This window comes from Haliotis cracherodii, unplaced genomic scaffold (genome assembly GCF_022045235.1).
Source record: "Haliotis cracherodii isolate W230 unplaced genomic scaffold, xgHalCrac1.p SCAF_8, whole genome shotgun sequence".
Classification (NCBI taxonomy): Eukaryota; Metazoa; Mollusca; class Gastropoda; order Lepetellida; family Haliotidae; genus Haliotis; species Haliotis cracherodii.
Window position 1 is genome coordinate 58,519,267 of NW_027266341.1, and position 22,477 is coordinate 58,541,743.

Genomic DNA, 22,477 nt, shown 5'->3' on the forward strand with positions numbered 1-22,477 from the left:
CTGACGATGTCATTTTACGTGTAGCTCGTTTGGAAGTTAGGAATAAACTCATTTGCATTATGTCAGTACTATTATTATGTTGACCAGTAAAGATCCGACCCGTGAAGATCCGGGTTAGAATAGGTCTTCAGCAACCCATGCTTGTCGTAAAAGGCGACTATGCTTGTAAGAGGCGACTAACAGGATCGGGTGGTCAGGCTCGCTGACTTGGTGGATACATGTCATCGTATGCCAATTGCATGGATCGATGCTCATGATGTCAATCACTGGATTGTCTGGTCCAGACTCAATTATTTACAGACCGCCGTCATATAGCTGGAATATTGCTGAGTTCGGCGTTAAAGTAAAGATCCGGGTTAGAATTGGTCGTCATTTTTGGTTGATTTGATGCACGACCTGGTCAGAGGGACGGATCCAGGGTTTAAAAAAATGTCTGTGTGCGTGCGTGTGTGCGTGCGTGTGTGTGTGTGTGCGCGCGTGTGTGTGTGGTCCACCCTAAAGCCTACCCAAAAATACACAAACACAACATGTAAACCATTGTAAATTGTACTTTAACATGCAAATCATCATATAATCATTGCAGGATTTTTTGTTTCTTTTAAAAAGGGGGTGACGACCGCCCGATACACCCCAACCTACCCTGGACCCGCCACTGATGGTATCCCAGGTGTGTAGATCAATGTTTATTATGTCAATCACTAAGTTGCGTAGAAGATCAATGCTCATGATATGTCACTGGATTGTCTGGTCCAGACTCGACTATTTACAAGCCGTCATCATATAGATGGAATATTGCTGAGTGCGGCGTTAAACAACAAACAAAAAATATTATTACATTACGTCAATCATATGTAACTGGGGTGAATGAAATTTGTTCAGCGGAAGCGGGAACTAAGATCTGATTTTAATGAGATTGATCTAGGTGAGGCAAACTATGGTTGACAATATGAGCAACGACCCACAATCAGCCAGGTCACATATTGTATAGACTAACATCTAGTCTCTGAAATGAACACATCTTACATAAAAAAAACCAGTTGTTCAGTTATCTTAATAAAAATATAATAAAAAGGAGCCCAGTGACTCTCTTCATTTTCCTGATACTGCAGTGATCTAGACTTGCCAAACATTATAGACTTGCATGGGCTGTATTTGATATATATTTGTATCAGGGTCTGTAAGACAGACTACACATTGTACACAATGTCGTTAAAATCAGATCTTTTACTCCGATAAGATAACTTTCTTCATTAAGATCTGAGGACATAGCCGTAGAAGGTCGCGTCAGATTAAACTTGAGCGAACTTCCAATCTAAATGAAGGCTCCAAGCGTTATGGAGCCAAACAGCTGTCGGCTATTTTAAACGATTACGCTTCCTTATTTCGCCCCCGTTCTTAAATCTGACATTTTGTATGCGCATTTCCTACCATGATAACATATTGATTTGGCTGTTAAAGTGATATTATTAATAATAAAAAAATATTTACGGGTAGTGTTTGTTTCTTAGGTAACGCCACCCCACTAAAGTTACAAATGGCTCAAGTTGGTTTCAGCTTCTATGCTGTGCTAACTTCCAGTTTCCTCATTTCAACTGTTCTCGGAAACGAAACAACCCACGCAAATAGAACAAGAAAAACGACCCCCAGGTGGCGCTTTTCGCGGGAAATCGCGTCATATTCGAACGTGAACAAACAGATAGAGTCAGAAGAGGTTCAGCGACAGACCTGGCTATCAACGATTGAAATAAACTCACTTGAATGTATGTTAGCGTATTTCGTCGGAATTGTGTATGCTAGTACTCGTTTCTGTCAAGGAATTAGTCCTGCTGTGATAATTACCTTTTGGAACGCAATTTAGTGTATTTTGTCCAGTTTTCGATCAAAACATTACGATTCGAGCAATGTGATTCAGTTTTCAATCATATCAAAATGCACTGTTAAATTCGTGAGAATTCACTTGGCGAGGTCAGATATGCACGTGGATTGTGTACCAATTAATGATGGTTACATATTGTGAGAAAGAAAGAGACAAACTTTCTGTGATGATTTAAGGATCTAAAAATGTAATGTAAACAATGCGAAATAATTTGATATAAATTATGACAAGCTTATGTTTTAGATATCAGTATTCAAGATGCCAACTGGAGATTTGAAAAATAACCTCAGGAAGCTGCAGACAGAGATCAAGTTGATGAAATATCCAGAGTCGGTTGATATAAAGGGGTGAGTTTCTCAAAATATTGTTTACCAGTTTACTTCTTTACTTTATGTACTTATACACATAGACAAGAAGCACAAAGGAATGTTTACTGACATTAACATACAAATAGCTGACCATAGCTAAAATAGGGCAGCTGTCTACTTTAAATACCAGAAACCTTTAGGCTGCTAATACCATATTTTCTTGAGTATCGTGCACACTTTTTTTCCAAAAAACACAAATCCATACTGAAGTACGCAAATTAGTCATGTACACTGTCTGGCTATAAAAATTGTTCTTTGTATATCTGGACTTATGTTTGTAACTTATTTCATTAATTTTATTCAAAATTCCTTTTAATATTGTTTGAATTAATTTCGGCGAAATTGTGTGTGAAGCGATCGGAAGATGCTCACTACCAAAAGAAACGCAAAGTTTAGAAACCTATAGAGAGGTATGTATGTTAAGAAGAGATGTTTCCAATATGTTCTACTTAATGACAAACCTAACAATCAGTCAAGTGTTACCACAGAGTGTCTATTCTTATCATGATATGCTGCTTTACACGCTAATCCTACAGGAGACAAAAGGTGCATCTCGAGTCATGGGTCTATGACGTCACATGTGATGCGTTAATGAGCGTAAATTCACACAACATACCAGTATGTTTAGTTGTGAGTTAAACTAATCTACTATCTCTTGAATATGAGTAATTCTTCATGTATTAATCAACATGTATGGTATTCACAATTCTTTTGTTGGTGAATTTATAAAGCTACACATTAAACCCTTGTACAAGAACATTTTTTATGGAGACTGATCGATGATATTACATCGGCCTTCACAAGTTCAGTTCAAGTACACATGGATAGTTTGTTCCCCTAGTTATATAACTGTTTTCCTCTGAAGGTAGCCATTGAAAGTCCAGTTAACAGTGGTTTGGAAGTTGCTTTAGGGACACTATGCAATTTTTACCCAATAAATTGTTTGTTTTTGAGATGAGTTAATCAAGATGTACTGCTGACGTGCACAGAAAGGAATTTGCATTTAACAAACTTTTCATGAATACCCAGAACTCTAGATAAGCTGCATATTTACGTGAAATATGCACAATAAGTCGCCATAACCCAGATAATTTGAGTCGTTTGCTTTCAAATACACTTGAAATGTTTACGAAAACTCAGTAGTATAAGTGAGTAATTTACCCAAGGTAGCCGTTTTCAACTCGCTGTTATACCTGATTTGTTTTACTTGTATTTGTTTGCTGACTGAATGCAAGCGTCACCTTTATGTGAAAAAAATGACTAAGAGTCAGTTACTGTAATTGAGCCATGTATCACTGTTGTAAGATGATTCAACATTCGACACACTCAGGACAGCACATGGTCAGAAGAAAATACCATAAACTACATTTACAACGAACACGCTTATAACGAACTGACGTATATAATGAAATGTGTTTTGACCCTGTCCATATGCTGTATATACACTTGTAACGAACTACGGTTATAATGAACTAAGGGGCGGTCGGGTAGCCTTGTGGTTAAAGCGTTCGCTTGCACGCCGAAGAACTGGGTTCGATTCCCGACATGGGTACAGTGTATGAAGCCCATTTCTGGTGTCCCCCGCCATGATATTGCTGGAATATTGCTAAAAGCAGCATAAAACCATACTCACTCACTCACTATAATGAACTAAAATGAGTGGTCCGTTTGGGTTCATTATAACCAAAGTTTATTGTAGGTAGTTGACTGGAACAACATTTTTAGCAGAAAGCAGTTGTCTTTCTGATTGGTTTAAAAATACCCCAAAGACTGAATCCAAGGGATGAAGAATATACTGAATACCCAAAGAAAACTATCAAACACTGATAATGTGAATAAAAACTCTATATTTTAAAAAATTATCTGGAGCCCTGACTCTCTGAAGGGACAGAAAGTCGGCTGTTCTGAAGCTTTGTTTGTAAACAGAAGCTGATAACCCCCAAGCTTATTCCATTTCTGCTTCAGTGACCACACTGGTGTAGGCTTATCATGTGACCTAGGCTTTGATAAACACTGGCTTGTTGGTTGGTTTGTTGTTTAACACCGCACTCAGCAGTATTCCAGCTATATGACCGCGGTCTGTAAATAATCGATTCTGGACCAGACAATCCAGTGATTGACATCATGAACATCGATCCACACAATTGGAAGCAAGTCAGCGAGCCTGACCACCCGATCGTGTTAGTCGCCTTTTCTGACAAGCATAGTCACATTTTACGGCAAGCAGGGTTTGCTGAAGACCTATTCTACCCCGGATTCTTCACAGGTCCACTGGCTTGTAATCTAATGAAGCTGCAAATGAGTATTTTGTGACTGAAACTGTAGAACTGTCATTCTAATTATGTTTCTAGAATATGTATGAGAAAATGTAAGTGCATTCCTGAATCTGAGATTGTTGTATGTTTGGAATGTTGCCCTGCATCACAGATTGCTGTATGTTTGGAATGTTGCCTGGCAGGCTGACTCAAGGTGATGCCAAGGCCTTCATGCCCATCCTCCATCATGGCTTCACCAGCTACAGCACCAAACTGGCTGAAGAGATTGCTGCCAAGGATATTGTACTGTTTGCCAAGTCTGATGCAACTTTCATAGACTCTATTTACAAGGTAAGAGGACAAACATCAATGACTTTGTGTTAGAATTTCGGCACATGAAACCTTGTTCACAAAGTACTCATGTTTATGCGTTTGTTTATAACTGTGTAGACAATACACATGGGAGTATGTGTAGCAATCTCATTGGTTGAACAGAGTTTCACCTAGCCAATGAACACTTGGATTCATCCTGACTCATTTGGAAAATTATGAATACCGTTTAGAGTTCTACATGAGTTTAACCTCTAATTGACAAGATATTGATGACAAAGAAATTACATTGTGTCAAATTATGCATAAGTAAACATTTTCTTTAACACTGTTTGGATGTTTTTGAAGGAAGTGATCTGACTGATATTAATATATGACTCACTGAAAATGTTTTGTTGTGAAAATAATGTCAACTATGCAGGGTTCCTGCCCTGCGTCATGTGAAACCTTGTCATTAATTTGTATTTGAAGCTTCCATTTTTTCTGTCTAACCTTTGAGACGTTCCTCAAAACGATATGAATATCCTGTTTGATTAATATTTACAAAAACAGCTCTGCTGTAATATATTTTCTTGGTTGTCATGGAAGCATATGGCTTATAAATTACCAATATAATTTTGATTTTTCTATGGCATTAAATCTCACATTTGCTGGTGTTCTTGTTTATTTTTGTGGAAACTTAAACTTCATGTATTCATTATCAAAATCCCTTTTCCCTTCAGATTCTCCGGGACATGTTTTCCTACAAACCCTTGGTGACCAAGGATCAGTTTTTCTCTACCCAGTTTGCGGAGAGGAAGATCATAATGGTTACAGAAGTCCTCCAGCGAGTGCAGAAGCACTGTCGCACGACCTACTCCAGTAAACCCTCCTCCGCCTTCAAACTCAACTCCTCCATGGACAACATTGCCAGGCCTCCTTCTGGAAGGGTGAGTCTGACAGGCCACAGACAGGCGCAGAGTTGTGTCCCTTAGGCATGCCAGGAACCAAAGACCATGGGTTTAGGAGTGTGGAATTATCAAAATTGTGAACTTGTCCTTGGCAAGTAACAGTAAACCAGGAAAACTTCACTTGTCTGTAGGGGCGGTCGGGTAGCCTAGTGGTTAAAGTGTTCGTTCCTCACGCCGAAAACCTGGGTTCAATTCCCCACATTGGTACAATGTGTGAAGCCCGCTGGGATATTGCTAAAAGCGGCGTAAAGCCACATTCACTCCCTCACTTCTCTGCAGGTAGTCTCAACTTGTGCAAATTATTGGCTTAAAATGGTTCATACTCGAGGGCCTTTGGTGCCTGCAATTTTCCTTTGTGAATCCGATTTTGTATGTCCGTGACTTTTCCCACATCGAATAATGAACTTGACCATTGCTGTCATTGTTGATGCATTGATTGATGCTCATGGTGTCAATCACTGGATTGTCTTGTCCAGACTTGATTATTTACAAACCAACATCATATAGCTGGAATATTGCTGACTGCTGAATTAAACAACAAACAAACAAACATTGATATATCTCCAGTGAAAGTGAAATGTTTGTGTGTAGGAACTTATGTTTTGAGTAAATCTTCATTTGAATGCACAATGACCTGATCTTGGTAGCCATGACAATGGTGCCCCATAGTCACCTCTTTTAGTAAATGATTTTGTGTTTTGCACAAATCCTCATAAAACACCAATAAGTCCATTGACCAGCCAGATCAATTAAAGAATTAACATATAGAGTTCTTGTTTCCCACATATCTGTTGCCGCAGTTGCAGTGTTTTTTTTTCAGATTCGACCTAAGTCTGCAGCCACAGGGACCGCAGCAACCACAGCAACAAAGAAAGAGCCTGCAAGTGAGTTCAAGATATTCTTGACTCTGATGCCCAATTAAAATTAGGAATGGTGGGGTAGCCTAGTGGTTAAAGCGTTTACTGGCCAGCCGACGACCCGGGTATGATTCCCCACGTGGGTACAATGTGGGAAGCCCATTTCTGGTTTCTGCACCATGTTATTGCTGGAATATTGCTAAAAGTGGCGTAAAACCATGCTCGCTGTTCTGTTAAGATTAAGATCTTGGGCTTCAGAAAAGGCACAATACTATAATACATTGAAATCCGTGAATTTGGTTCAGATTGAATTTGTAGTCTGGATTAGCCGAACTGAGCAAGAGTTATGTCCCTTAGTTTGTCAGTAAGAAAACTTTATGAAAAGACAGTCATTCAGTATTGTAGATTGAGGTTAAGAGCTTTAAGAATTGTAATGTTACTGACAGGAACCTACATGATTTGCATGCAGTTATTTTCTGTGTGCATTTCATCTTCATGCTTTGCACAGATTTTAACTGTGCACAGGCATGTTGGCCTCATTTATTTATGCTATCATCAACGTTTCCCCCTCCGAGTGAGGCTTTAAACAACAAACTTGTTGTTGCCCTGCCTGACTCTTGGCGTTAAGGGGATATAGGAAATACTGGTCATTTCAGAGTGTTTACTATGTCTGAGTGGGGTAGCGACTCAAGGGCTGGCAACTCTGTTTAATTGTGGTATGATACGTGTGGAATATGTGCCTTACATCACTTCCTGTTTTGGATTATGTATTATCGGTAGTCATATGACCTAACTTGGGTCAAGGGACTTCGTCCAAACAAATGGGTTCTTTTCTAATCTATTTTTTATGGAGATAGGAGTAATTCCACTTCAAAAACATTCCAGAAGCAAAGTAAACGTGGGTACTTATTAGTAGCCATGACATACAGCAATGAGTCCTGTATTTGATCATGCGATGAAATATTGTGCTCAGATTTGCATAAGTAAACAGTGGACAGGTTGTGTGGATTACGAGATTCACCGATACGATAATATAGAGCCCATGATAATATAGAGTCATACTATACACCGATGTCGGAGCTTATTCTTGACAAATCGGTCACTGGTTTGTCCAGAGTCTATTATTTATAGTGGGAGAGCGGAAGGTCCTGGGTTCGATCCCCGTCCGCGTCATACCAAAAGACGTTAAAAGATGGTACTTGTTGTTACCCTGTCTGGCGCTCGTCATTAAGGGGCTAAAACAAGGACTGGTCGGCTTAGAGTCAGTATACTGTGTCTGAGTGGGGTATTCATGTTAAACTGCGGCATGGTATCTCAGTGAGCTAGCACTATAAATCTGCATCAGTCCGGACTAGTACAAGCAGCCAAACACACACACGTGCATGCATGTCGCTATATAAGTGCAATAATAAGGGATGCAACGTTAAACCCCATTTCACCTCACCTTTTATTTACAGGCTACCATGCTACAGTGGACATAAAACAACACACAACATGCTCAAACAGAACTATGTTTAGGTTGTAAATTCCTAGTTTATTGATCTGTATTTCCCAGAATCCTCCACCAGCATGCCGCCACCACGTGCATTGAGTGCCACCAATGCTGCTGCCAAGAAGACAACTCTCAACAGATCGGCGTCAGCCATGACTCATGTTGAACTGAGCAAGTACAGATCCCCTTCGATCCGGTCATCTCTCCCTGGGCCCGGCAAACCCCGGGTCATCAAGGAGGTCATTGACCCCAACCAGTCATGTGACTCTTTATTTTCCTTGTACACGCCAAGCATTGCTCGAGTCAAACCCCGTGCTGTGGAGGTGGTAAACATGCCAAAGCCTCAAGGTAAGAAAACATACAACCCTTCAAGTAGTTATAAATAATATAGTTTAATCTCAATAGTATTTGACATGGTACCTGCTCGGCGTGAAGGTCTGATGATGCCTCCATAGATGATCGTGAACCATTAGCAACCTTCGCTGCCAAATGAAGGATGTGTGGCTTCTTGAGCTTTATCACCTTCTGAAATTTCGATTTTAACAATTAAAAACCCACACAGATCACACGCATTCCTTAGCTGGAGATACAGTTTGGGTGCAGGCGCCATGGCACTCTGAAATGTCGGGGCAGGAATTTATCTAGGATTCTAAACTTAGTGCCCATGAAAAGCATACTTGGGGAAGAAATAATTATTTTGTTCAAAATTGGGATTTTAGAAAACAAAACATTTTCCTTGATTCAGAGGTATTTTAACATTGCATTCAGTGTGATTATGTAAAACTAAGCATTGATGCCCCTTCCACTTTATTGGCCCTGTTGTCTGTGATATACAAGTTATCTCCACAAAGACATCACACATTAACATGAAGTGGGAAAGTTTTATTTCTAATTTGGGAATTTTTACTGACATTTGCTGTAGACTTTGGGCCGAATATTGGCCTTTGAGCAGGACCAGACAAATCCCTGCAAGGTGTCTAAGATTGTCCAATTTTGGTCACTGGTTTGTCAAGATTATTGACAGGCTGCTGAATCTTGTTGGCTACAGTGTCTGACATAAACACACAGTCTCTCATTCATCTTTAGTATTAAAGTTGTTTCTTCATGGGTGCAGACACCAAATATAAACCCTAAGTCGATTAAAGTATAATACTTGAGGCTTAGGAGGTATAATATGGTCTCACAAAAGCAATTTCTCCTTGGGATTCACACTTGCATAATAAAAATGTGTTATTTTGACAAAACGTTTCTAATAGTTCAAATCATTGTCATTTATGTTTTCAACATCATAGAATTTCATGTTTGATGTTGTGAATGTCTTGTTTCTCTTATTTTATGATCAATTTACACAGAAACATCTTTGTTTGTCCAGGAAATGAATCGGCCATTGATGCGGCAGCTGCTTCACCCACCACACCCCTGTCCGAGCCTGTGGCGGCAGTCAACGGGGACAGCAGGGATGGGATGAACACCAATGCAGCGGTTCTTTGTTTTCAAGAACTTAATGAGAAAATCAACAATATCATGTCAGTAAGTAAAAATAAATGTCAAAATGACATTTGTATCTTTGCTAACAATGTGATTACACGAACATAGAACCTGTGAAGATCTGAGGTAGAATAGATCTTCAGCAACCCATGCTTGCCGTAAAAGGCGACTATGCTTGTCATAAAAGGCAACTAACGGCGTCGCGTGGTCAGGTTCGCTGACTTGGTTGATGCATGTCATCGATCCCAATTGCATGGATCGATGCACATGATATTAATCACCGGACTGTCTGGTCCAGACTCAAATATTTACAGACCGCCGTCATATAGCTGGAATATTGCTGAGTGCGGCGTTATACAACAAACCAACCAACCAACAGGAACATAGAATATACATTCGGGTGAGCTGTTTTTTTTACTTCTCTGTGACACACAGAAAGTTTCTACTACCTTTCGGAAAAGAGAGAGATAAGCAATGAGTATAAGTCAAGATAAGTATAAATGATATTTTTACTCTAAAAAATGCATTTTTGTGATAATAATTCTGCACTAACCCTGTAATAACTCCATCATGAATGTAAAAGAAAATAATGTGTGTTACAATTCTCTGTCCTTCAGATGCTGGAAGCTGTTGATAGTCGTGTTGGCCAGATGGAGGCCATGTTTGATCTACAGAAGTCCATACCCGCCACCCAGGAGCCGGTGCTTGACATGAGTCGCTGGAATAATGCCGATGCCAGACTCAAACTCCTGGAGAACAGGATGCTTATCTTAGAGTCCAGGGTAAATATGCCTTTAGTTAACAATGGATATATGTCTCCAATTTAAGATTCAATAATTCCAAAATTCCAATATTCCATAATTCAATAATTTCTTGACAATGCCTTAAAAGAGATGCCGAGCAGGCGCCCTCTATTGTCCGTGTGAGATGGTGCTGTGACCTGTCTTGTAGAATCAATTGACTGGTGACTAGGGCTGCAACAAATACACTATGAGGCGAATACAATTTGTATCACGAATATAACGAAGGCGAATATTAATTCACGAATACAAAAACAAGTCAGCAGTTGATGTATTATTTGTTACATTCAATGAAACAAAAGCAACACAAATTATTTGACATGGTTTGTTAATCATTAACATATTATACATTTATATACTGCACTTATCCAGGTACTAGTATCTGCTCAAATGCGACAATGACCAGGGACCACAATACTGTCAAATTAAATATTATAAGAGTGTTGTCTTTGAAGAAATCTATGCATATAACATGTTCTTATGGATATTTTTAGATACAGGGTAGGTACATGAAGCACATGATTGCTTATTCATAAATATTTATTTCTATTGGTCACGAATAAAGAATTCAATTTATGAATGGATATGGTTCGGTTCACCGAATACGCGAGTGAATCGTAACAGCCCTACTGGTGACCCCTGATGTGTTTACATACTATAAATAGATCGACTTGTTACGTCACATGACGCACCTTGGCTTTTGACAAAATGAAGAATAAATGACCAGACGTGTTGTTGTTGCTCTCGTTGAGTTTGGGTACGACCCAGGAATGTTACAACCCCTTCTGGATTGATTATAAGTCATATGCTATACAGATTGTTCTTAACAGCTACGTGTTCATTTATATAATGATGTCATACCTCAAAACATGCTGTTACATCCATCTTACATTTAGGGATCGTATCTCATGTTATGGTGTTTTCCTGACTCAGAAGTTCTTGTGGGGGCACGGGTGGCCCAGTCGTCAAAGGCGCCACAATTCGCTGTGCAGAGTTGCGTCCCTTGGGCATGCCAGAAACCTATGATCGGGGGTTCGAATCCTGGTTTGCCTTGATTATGTTTCTAGGTTTGTCAGCACCATACCCGTGCTCGTGGGTTTCACCAAAGTGGTAAACGTCCAAGACCTGCATGACTTCAGGCTTTCCTCTCACATTAAGCTGACACGCCGTGATATAACTGGAATAGTGTTAAAAACGGCGTTAAACCCAACTCGCTCACTCACTCAGAAGTTCTTGTCTCGGCAGTGTTATCAAATTTTCATTTAACTGTTTAGCACCAGTTTGCTCATGTCTGGCTAGGGTGGGATAGATGCATAGTGTAAGATAGGATGAGTTTAAACATTGTAAAGTTTACTATAAATTGTATACTTTTATACCTATCCCATCGCAATCGCAATATGACCTCCCGACCATCCCTGCATCACAGCTCCTCTAGCCTGTCAGCTCTGCCAAAGAGAATCCCGCGGCAGAGGCAATCACATGATCAGGTCATATAATGCACAGGATTCCAGTGCGTGACCCATTTGTTTTGGGTAGTGACCACGTTTTCACATAGGATCGAAAAAAAGAAGGAAGAAATGCATTGTGTGATAGGATAAGTATATAATTGCACATTTTTATTGTAAAATTTTTCCCACCATAGATGTTATTCCCAACCACTATAGTCTGGAAGGTAATTTAAGGTACCAACGTTTACTACAATATCTGAAAAACTATCGGACCTAGTCCAGTCAAAGTTGGTATGAGATTATTAAACAGTCATACATAACTGGATATTACATTTAAAGACAATCGGTGCATGAATAAAAAATCTGTCTTTTTAGCTATCACTATATTTCATCAACAACCAGACATGTTCGTCACGGGTGGAACGAGCATTCATTGTCACAGCCATCTGCATAATGCTACCCCTGCGTCACAGGGCCATATGACACAGTTGAACCAATCAACTCAACTCGAAAGGTTGCACAGGAATCACGCACTATGTAAATGAACTATCCAGTTATGTATGACTGTTTAATAATCTCATACCAACTTTGACTGGAGTAGGTCCAACAGTTTTTCAGATCTTGTAGTAAACGTCCGTACCTTAAATTAACTTCCAGACTATAAATTACATGACACTGTACAAGCATCTTCTCAGTGTCAGGGTGTTTGTGTGTTCTGTTGAAAGAATTTTAAAAAATATTATAAATATTATTTCATTATTTTTATTCTGAATGTTTCAGATGCCAGATCCTGATAAAGTGAAGATGCAGTCTCCACCCATCAGTTCATCTCCAGTCACCCCGGTGTCCGCCGGCAAAACTGGCGCCTTCGTCACCATTGAGTCATTTGTTAATGGAGGTATGCAGTACCCTTCTTATAATGGAAGACAGAGACAATGAAATGTAGTGTGACCCCATGTTGGGCAGAATAAGTCTCATGCAGTAAATGGAGATTAAATCTTCACAATGGCTGTCTGAATACTACCGAATAAAGTCACAGTTGGTATCTGTAGTGGTAGTGGCTGTCTGAATAAATTCACAGATGGTAACTGTAGTGGTAGTGGCAATGTGAATAAATTCACAGTGTGTATCTGTAGTGGTAGCAGCTGTCTGAATAAATTCACAGTTGGTAACTAGTGGTAGCAGCTGTCTGAATAAATTCACAGTTGGTAACTAGTGGTAGTGGCTGTCTGAATAAATTCACAGTTGGTAACTGTAGTGGTAGTGGCTGTCAATAAATTCACAGATGGTAACTGTAGTGGTAGTGGCAATGTGAATAAATTCACAGTGTGTATCTGTAGTGGTAGCAGCTGTCTGAATAAATTCACAGTTGGTAACTAGTGGTAGCAGCTGTCTGAATAAATTCACAGTTGGTAAATAGTGGTAGCAGCTGTCTGAATAAATTCACAGTTGGTAACTGTAGTGGTAGCAGCTGTCTGAATAAATTCACAGTTGGTAACTAGTGGTAGCAGCTGTCTGAATAAATTCACAGTGTGAATAGTACTGTGTGTTTGTTGTTTTACGCCGCACTCCGCAATATTTTAAATATATGATGACAGTCTGTAAATAATCAAGTCTGGACCAGACAATTCACTGGTTGACATCAATCCATGCAATTGGGATACAATGACTTGCATCAACCAAGTCAGTGTGTCTGACCACCAGATTCTCAGTTGATATCGAACCTTTTCAGATATTGTTGCAACATGATTCCATGCAAAATCCTATGTAAATTAATGGGTAAAGTTCTTTCATTCATAGAATCTAAAGTTCGTAAAATGGCGCGAGAAGCAGAAGCTAAGATCCGATCTCACTCCGCTGACGATGACCTGGAGAGGGTGTCGCCTATCAGGAAACCGGTGGCAGTTGAGTTGCCCAGCAACAAAGGGGGTCAGGATGAGATGTTTACCCTGATCCCCGACCCCGAGCCCAATAGCTCCAGCACCCCAACTAAAGGCATGGGGGGCGTTGGCCTTAAGTACGTTGACACGCCCACACACAACCAGGCACAGAGGATTGAACACCTGTGAGTACCCATTACTTCGTATTCATTACCTGTTTATTCTATTGGCATGTGAGTTTAGAGCAAGTCTTTTGTCAAAATATTCAAAATCTCTGTTATTCTGTATTGTGAAAAGATGCTCCAGCTTTCTGTGCAGATTGTCATCTTTACCTGATGGGATCTGAAGTTTGGAATTCCAATCCCAGACGACCTGATTGGCCCAATGCCCATGGTGTACCTGAGTGACCATTCGGGCTGGGACGATGCACCACCTGTGCGATCCGATATGTATCACGATACTTGCATGTGCTCTTATCTGTGCTGCATAAGCCATCTTTTTAATAGAGGATGGCTAAATGCCTGGCCCACTGATGATTTACAGTTGGCAGTGTGAAGTATGGCACAACAATGAAAATATGTATGTTTTCAATATTAACTTGCACTACTGATTAGCATTTAGTGTTAAAGTTATTAAAGCAAACATTTAAGGTCAGAATCGATATTTCTTACTTAGTGCGGGACTGTGATCGATACTTGTATCGAGAAGTCAAAAATTGTGATCCACCGATGTATCGGTGTATCATCCCACCACTACTGACCATCACTGTTGAATTTCTCCCACCTCCATTATGTTGTAGGGTGACTAATATACTGTTCAAAGTGTGGGGGCACGGGGGGCCCGGGGGGCCCAGTCGTCTAAGGCGTCGCGATTCGCTGTGCAGAGTTGCGTCCCTTGGGCACGTTCGAATCCCGGTTCACCCCAATTATGTTTCTAGGTTTGTCAGCACCATACCTGTGCTCGTGGGTTTCACCGGAGTGGTAAACGTCTGAGACCTGCATCACTTCGGGCTTTCCTCCCACATTAAGCTGACACGGCGCGATATAACTGGAATACTGTTAAAAGCGGCGTTAAACCCAACTCACTCACTCACTGTTCAAAGTGTTATTAAGCCCAACTCAGGAAGGCTGTTGGTGTTTTGGCTGACTATTAATCATATTGAATACACAATGCCATTTAGAAAGTGGTCAAATGTAACATATGTTATATTTGGGATAACACTTTCTTAGTAAAGTACAGATTCTCGTACTTTTTGGGGTTGAGTCCCGTCCGGGATTCGAACCCACACTTGCCAGAGTGAGGCACCTAATCAACAGCACACAAAGTCAGCGATCTAACCCACTCAGCCACCGAGGCTTCCACAAAAATGGACGGGACTCAACCCAAAAAAGTATGAGAATCTGTACTTTACTAAGAAAGTGTTATCCCAAATATAACATATGTTATATTAATCATATTGTAATGTGGGAATAGGGATCCACGGGTAAACACTAAAACAGTGGTAAGTGGTACTGCTGGTAACATTCCGGAGAGGAATAGGTCCTATGTACCTCATGCTTGTTGTAACTAAACAAGACTGGATGGTCAGTCTCAATGCTTTGGTTGATTATGTGACACAATTGCAGGTTAGAGGGATATGGTTAGAATATTTTATTGATTAGGGTGTTAAGAACATCTACTTACTCACCTAAACACACTCTACTATCTGTTGCAGTATGCAGAGTACAGAATCGATGTTGAAACCAGTCCAGACCGAGATCCCGGCCGAGGAAGTTCAACGCCAGGATGTTGATTAAGGAAGAACACCATCTCTTCCAGCCTCGAATACACCAGTGAAACATTTCCATACCACAAAGTATTTATTGAAGACACATATATGACCAAAGAACCTTGTGATACGACTTCTTGAAACCCGAGACTGGTGTTTGCAGGATGGGGCCTCCAATATGTGATGACTGGAGTGACTAAAATGGGTATTAGTTGGTCACAATGGCTGCCAAGCGTGATCAAAAGCAGCACAAAAGACTATTTCTTCACTGCTGCTAATAATATGGCATTGTATCCCGACGCCTTGGATTGTTGCCCACAGCTGAGCTCAGTATATTTGCTGGCAATGTTTATGCAATCGAGTATTTCTAAAGCCCCTTTCACCCTGATACATGAATATCATGTCTGGTTTAAGAGGCAATGGCAATGAGGATGACATGGCCAAATTGGCTGCAGATTGTGGGGAGTACATGGGAGGATAATAAGCTGGTTGTGAATCACACTTTCAATCCCTGAATTGCCTGGTATTGGGCTAGCCTTGTGGTTAAGGCTCATCACTTCGGAGACCCAGGTTTGATTCCCCACTGTACTGGTACAATGTGTGAAGCTGGTTTCTGGTCTCGCAGGCCATATTACTGTAATACTGATAAATGCTGCTAAGGACCCAACTACTCAATCACTCTGGTTGGCTTGACAGCGGTAGTGATGAAGCTCTAAAATTGCTGACTCAGGATTATTTGCCAGTAGTAAATACCAAGTACCGTATTTGACGGGGCGCTCTTAAAATAAGAAATAGGAAGCTTTTATTAAAATATTATTTTGGTGGGGAAAAAACATAGTTGAAAGATAAATTTTGTGGTTTATGTACGACAGATATATTTTTCCAGAATTTAATTGCCCTTAAATAAGGGTGCATATAACAACAGACGTGTGCGTACATTGGTCAATCGGAAGGGATGCTAATTGGGCTTGTTCACTAGCCAATATATCAGCAAATATCGCCGTGGGCGCTTATTACGTTGAATACGGTATGTACTATTTTCCTGTTGCCAAATTGAAAATCTTCAGTTAAAAAATCCCTTCACTGGGATCAAGGAAGAACTTTGTAATGTCAGCCTCCTCCCTTGCTATGATAGCCCCGTGGTGACAGTGTTAGCCAACCACAGGCTGCAGGTTTGACTCTCAAGATGAGTACATTTGCAGCCTACACTGGTGCCCTGATGTCCCTGTGGGCTCTAGTCATACACAACTAAAACCAAAACCATGTATTGTTATTTTATAGTTTACACATTCCATTAAATTCTATAAATTCTATGTATTTATCTTATTCAATTATACCTGAAAAAGAATGGGTGGACAAAAAACAAATGTTTTTCTCTCAATTATGTTTTGGATGGAGTCGATGTGTAAAGCTAGCGCTTGGCCAAATAGTGAAGTGATATAGTTGTAATGATGTGACAAAAGTCCAACTGATTTTCAAGTTTTGTATGTTTGTATGTATATATTGATAACAATTTTCCCTCCATCATCTGTTCATATGTGACATATATACAATTGTTGACATCTTTTTCATTAAAATATGCACAACCACCTGTGTCGGGTCTTGTTCTCTTTTCGCTGTGCAGAGTTGCGTCCCTTGGGCATGCCAGAAACCTATGATTGTGGGTTCGAATCCTGGTTCGCCTCGATTATGTTTCCAGGTTTGTCAGCACCATACCCCTGCTGGTGGGTTTCACCGAAGTGGTAAACGTCTGAGACCTGCATCACTTCGGGCTTTCCTCCCACATTAAGCTGACACGCCCCGATATAACTGGAATACTGTTAAAAGCAGCGTTAAACCCAATTCACTCACTCTTGTTCTCTTTGGCAATGGCCATCATAGGAATGCCTGGGCTGAAGCAGAAGAGGTTACACAATCTCATTAAAATCAGATCTTAGTTCTCGTTATCGCTTAACAAAGATCTGAGGACATCCCATTAGGGGTCACGTCAGAACGACCTTTCATCCAACCAATCAGAGCGTCGCTTACCAGATCATGAATGTGACAGTTGGAATGTGTTTTCTAATCATGCAACCACGATATATTTAACACAGGTTATTCCGAACGACAGTTACAGGTTTTTTTATGATTTTATCCATACAATCTGTGCCATCTATAAGACAGTCCAGAATGTTCTTCTTATCAGTTTTAAAATCTTTGATAGAGAATACGTCAAAATATGTTTCGAAGCGTAGTCGCCAGTTTGAAACTAGTGTCGTAAAGCTAAAAAAAGCTGCCTTCTGATTGGCCAATGTCGATTTCTTGTCAGTCATTTCATTAGTCGGTCAAAATTCCGAAAGGTGGTTGTGACATGACCCGTAATGGGATGTCCTCAGATCTTTGTTTAGAGGTAGCGAAAACTAAGATCTGATTTTAATGAGATTGGGAGGTTACAACGGTTGTTCTGAATGGAGTTTATCATCTTCCCGAGGCAAGTGAGTTAACTGACTATAAAAGTCCAGTTTCCACCCTTGCCGAACTAGGCTGGTATTATGGAGTTACACTTGGCTGGACTAACGAGTCTATGCATATCCCAATCAGCCCAACTCACAATATCCAAAGACAACAGCACCGTGGTGTGGCGCCGGCGCAAACAGGGAGCAACGCACTCCCACTCGCTACTTCAACAGACATTCAGATTTTTCCATCTAGTGGATCGTCTGCAACTACAGTTCATAGTTCAGCACATCCCCGGATGTCGAAACATTCTCACAGGGAGAATCAACTACAGTCAACCCAACTCGCAATATCCACAGACAACAGCACTGTATCACAATTTTTGCATTTCGGCTTACGTACGTATTTTGGCAAGTCATGGCTTGACAGAACGGAGCCCCTAAGGCCTGGAGAAAATCCTGAAAAATCCAAAGTTGGACCGCCAACGTGGCGGGAGGTTCCAGGCCGACCTGCCTGTCGAGTTTCAAGACCTTATCACAATTTTTGAATTTTGGCTTACGTACGTATTCTGGCAAGTCGTGGTTTTACAGAACGGAGCCCCTAAGGCCTGGAGAAAATCCTAAAAAATCCAAAGTCTGACCGCCAACGTGGTGGGAGGGTCCACGCCGACCCGCATGTCGAGTTTCAAGACATTATCACGATTTTTATTTTCGGCTTCCATACGTATTTTAGCCAGCTATGGCTTGACGGAACGGAGCCCCTGAGGCCTGGAGAAAATCAGTAAAAATCCAAAGTTGGACTGCCAACGTGGTGGGAGGGTCCAGGCCGACCCGTCTGTCGAGTTCACAATCTTTTACATTTCAGCCTACGTACGTATTTTGGCCAGCCATGGCTTGACGGAACGGAGCCCCAAAGGCCTGGAGAAAATCGGGAAAAATTCAAAGTCTGAGCGCCAACGTGGTGGGAGGGTCCAGGCCGACACCCCCCCCCCCCCCCCCGACACCCGTCGAGTTTCAAGACGTTAACCCTTAAAAGAGGGAGAAACATTCGTAAAATCATCATGAATTTTTCAGTTGAACAGTGGTGTAACCATTTTAAAAATATTGTTAATGTCAGGGACACTGTATTTGATTATTCAAGTATGATTTCTATTAATTTAGATCTCCATCGGACAGAAAATTTTAGAAACGTAAATGATCTAAATAGACCATTTACTGAGGAAGAATTATATTCTTGTTTAAAAGTGTTGAATTAGAAAAAGACTGCTGGACCTGATGGTCTTCAAGGTGAATTACTGCAAGCAACAAAGAACTATACCCCAACTCGAAGAAAACTGTTTAATAAACTGTTTGACCGTTGTACATTCCCTCCCCAGTGGAGAAACATCATCATTTGTCCACTGCACAAGTCATGAAATATCAAAGAGCCTAATAATTACAGAGGAATATCCTTTATTGATTAATTTTGTAAAATACTCTGTGTTGTGTTCAAGAAAAGACTGGAGTTGTGGTGTGATAGAAAGAACATGTTATCTGAAATGCAAGCCGGTTTTAGGCCAAATTATTCAACTGTTGGCCAGATTTTCAGGCCATGATAAAAAAATATTTATCTGAAAAAAGGGGAAGATTTTATTTAGTGTTTTATCGATTTTGCAAAAGCATTTGATCTTGTCAATGATAAAGTTCAATTCCAGAGGTGTATAATTATTGGTATCAGGGCAAAATTTCTAAATTTTGTTGCATTAATTCTAATCTATCCTCTTGTGTTAGAACAGGCAATGGATTGACTGATTACATTGGTCGTAATATTTACGCCAGTCAGGGTTGCACTTTAAACCCACTAATAATAACCATTTTATGAAGCAGTTGTTTAATGTTGGATATCAATGGTGTAAATGGTATCTTCGTCTCCTCCGACTACCCCAGTGTTTCAGCTTTCATTTGCAGTTGATGTACACTGTATCTAGAGTATCTAGCAATTCAATCAGAAAGGACAATTAATGTGCTTGAAGATTTGTGTGTTAGTACTGGTATGAGACTAAATCTGTGTAAGACAAAAAATATTGGTATTTCGTAAAGGTGGTCGACTCCGCGCTTATGAAAAGTGGTGTCATAGAGGACAAAACATTGCTCCTACACTCTCATGGTCTAAGGCTCAAAGCTGTTTTAACGGACACGCAAACAAAACTTGCATGTCATTATATCTTTATCACCATAAATTTGGAAAGATTTCATATATTGATATTTAAAGTGTTTAATGTTATAATTGTACAAATACTGGGTTACGGTAAAGAGATTTGAGGCATCATTAATTGTAAAATTATTGAAACTATGTACATAAACTTCTGTAAAAGGCTTCTCAAGTTGAATATAGTATGACCAGAAATTATTGAGAATTTTAGGGATATGTTTAAGTGGATATCTAGTATAAAAAACATTGACCAGCTATCAAGTGCTTGGTTTCATTCAAGAGAGACAACTCAGTTAATCCTATTTCATTAGTTTGTCAAGAGTTATCCCCCTTTGTTTACTTGTTAGCAGACGTCATTTTCAGTGATCCTCAGTATGGATGATTTAGAGAAGAGGAGGTTGATTTTAGAGTATTATAACAAGGACATCAGATCAGCTAAAGTGATTTCAAGTAGAACAGGCATCCCTTCGTCCACAGTTTATCGTGTTTTGAAAAATATTGAAAGTGGAGATGGCACTGAGCACAAGAGAGGCGCAGGTAGGCCCAGAAAATTGACAGTCGGTGACAGGAGGCGGCTTTGTATTCCTGTTTCTAAAAACAAACGAAGGAGTTTAGAAAACTTAAGACTGGATAATATTGATAGAGGAACTGTGGCTGTCTGTAAGGAGACAATTAGAACTGAGCTGCATGCAATAGGTTGGGAGAAAAGTCGAGGAATTCCATCACCGATCATGAAACCTGAACAAAAGGAGCGAAGGTTGAACTGGTGCTTAGAGCATAGAAATTTTAACTGGGACAATGTGGTTTTCTCAGATGAAAGTTCTGTGTGGCTGTTTCCTAATACACTAAAATTCTGGACCAAACAAACTGAAAAACCTTTGTATCAGCGCCCAAAGTACAGTCCAAAATTTCACGTGTTGGGTGGCATATCTGTGTTGGGGGCAACGCCCCTGTGTGTATTTGAAGGGAATATGAACAGTGAACGGTACACAGATATTCTTGAGGGACATTTACTTCCATCTGCTCAAGTATTCTATGGACATTTTCCAGCAAGACAACGGCCCAAAACATCGTTCAAAGCATTCTCAGGCATGGTTTCGGACCCAAAATATTACATTATTAGATTGGCCAAGCTACAGCCCTGACCTAAATCCAATAGAAAATGTTTGGGGCTTATGAAGGAAAGTGTCAATAAAAACATCTGACAAATATTGCTGAAATGAAAGAAGAGGTGGTCCGATATTTGGACAGCATGAACCACGACTTTCTAACTTCTTTGTTCAGTAGTATGCCCTGCCTCCTAGAAGCCTGCGTTGCTGCCCATGGTGACTTGACAAAATACTTAGTGTTCACCTGTCTTTGAAGCTGGAGTTATGTTGTACTAATATTCACATTTAATACGTGAGAAATGAGTGAGAAATAAAATAAAATTACAATCTTTAAATTCTCAATAGTTCTGGTCATAAGTTCACCAATACTGCTATGGCACTTGGTGAATGTGGACGAGTACCCTTACAATATAAATATATGACTGAGTGTCTTAAAAATCGGTGTAGACTAATTCATTTCGATACAGGAAGACTACAACATAGGCAATTCATATTTACTTTTGCAACTATCATTCTATTGATCTTCTGTATTATTAATTTAATACTGTATATCTGTGAACAATATTGCGGAACTTTTTAAACATATTGTACCAACTGCTAGTATACCAGCATGCTTGGAAGAAAATACACCATTGAATTGTATACGTATTATGGGCCTGTGGTCGTACAATACTGAAAAAAATGTATGTGTATTTCTATGTCTATGTCATTAGGCCCATCTGGGATTTAGAGTCCTCATAATGAGGTCGTTTGGAGTGTCCCAACTGCATTTAAACCAATCAGACACACTTGCTATGCTGCGCCCGGGTATGAGGTATATTTTTTCGAAGAAAAACCTGATGAGTTGGGCAGCAGATGAAATTTGGACCTTGTGTTTCATATGTCCAATGTTCTAAATCGAAAACAAGAAATTAAACGTTTTCTTTATCGTGTTTAGTTTGGTGACCCACTGTTTTCCCAGTGAGCCACCGGGGCAGGTGATAAATGTTCAATTTTAGATGTCATGACTTAGTTTTGTCTATGCTGCCCGTCTTTTTATTCTCCCCTCGTTTAGATTTTTTCAAACCTTGCTGTTTAGTTCATCTTCGCCATTACGTCTTACCACTGTCTCACACAAACAATGTATTTCACTTAAAATGGCACTCATTATACACCTTTAAACCTTTCTTGGAACAAATAGATCGTCAAGAGATTGTTGAAGATGGCCCCCAGAAAAGAGAAAATAGTACA

At 40.1% G+C, this 22,477-nt stretch overlaps 1 protein-coding gene across 1 annotated transcript; it reads left to right on the forward strand.

The window, feature by feature from the left end:
• Positions 1-8: 8 nt before the first annotated feature.
• LOC139449380 (uncharacterized) lies at positions 9-17,000 on the forward strand. The gene is made up of 12 exons (XM_071230740.1): positions 9-667; positions 1,509-1,760; positions 2,120-2,223; positions 4,703-4,850; positions 5,552-5,758; positions 6,600-6,663; positions 8,192-8,476; positions 9,501-9,658; positions 10,234-10,398; positions 12,645-12,762; positions 13,665-13,929; positions 15,459-17,000. Exons 3-12 carry the CDS (start codon positions 2,135-2,137, stop codon positions 15,538-15,540), a joined length of 1,581 nt encoding a protein of 526 aa, XP_071086841.1. The 5' UTR covers positions 9-667; positions 1,509-1,760; positions 2,120-2,134; the 3' UTR covers positions 15,541-17,000.
• Positions 17,001-22,477: the final 5,477 nt, after the last annotated feature.

What these genes read in the sequence shown, in the direction of transcription:
- LOC139449380 (XM_071230740.1), top strand. Translation starts at nt 2,135, where the DNA reads ATGCCAACTGGAGATTTGAAAAATAACCTCAGGAAGCTGCAGACAGAG. An exon ending in AACAAAGAAAGAGCCTGCAA is followed by an intron (nt 6,664 to 8,191) that starts GTGAGTTCAAGA and finishes TGTATTTCCCAG; the next exon opens with AATCCTCCACCAGCATGCCG. An exon ending in AAATCAACAATATCATGTCA is followed by an intron (nt 9,659 to 10,233) that starts GTAAGTAAAAAT and finishes TCTGTCCTTCAG; the next exon opens with ATGCTGGAAGCTGTTGATAG.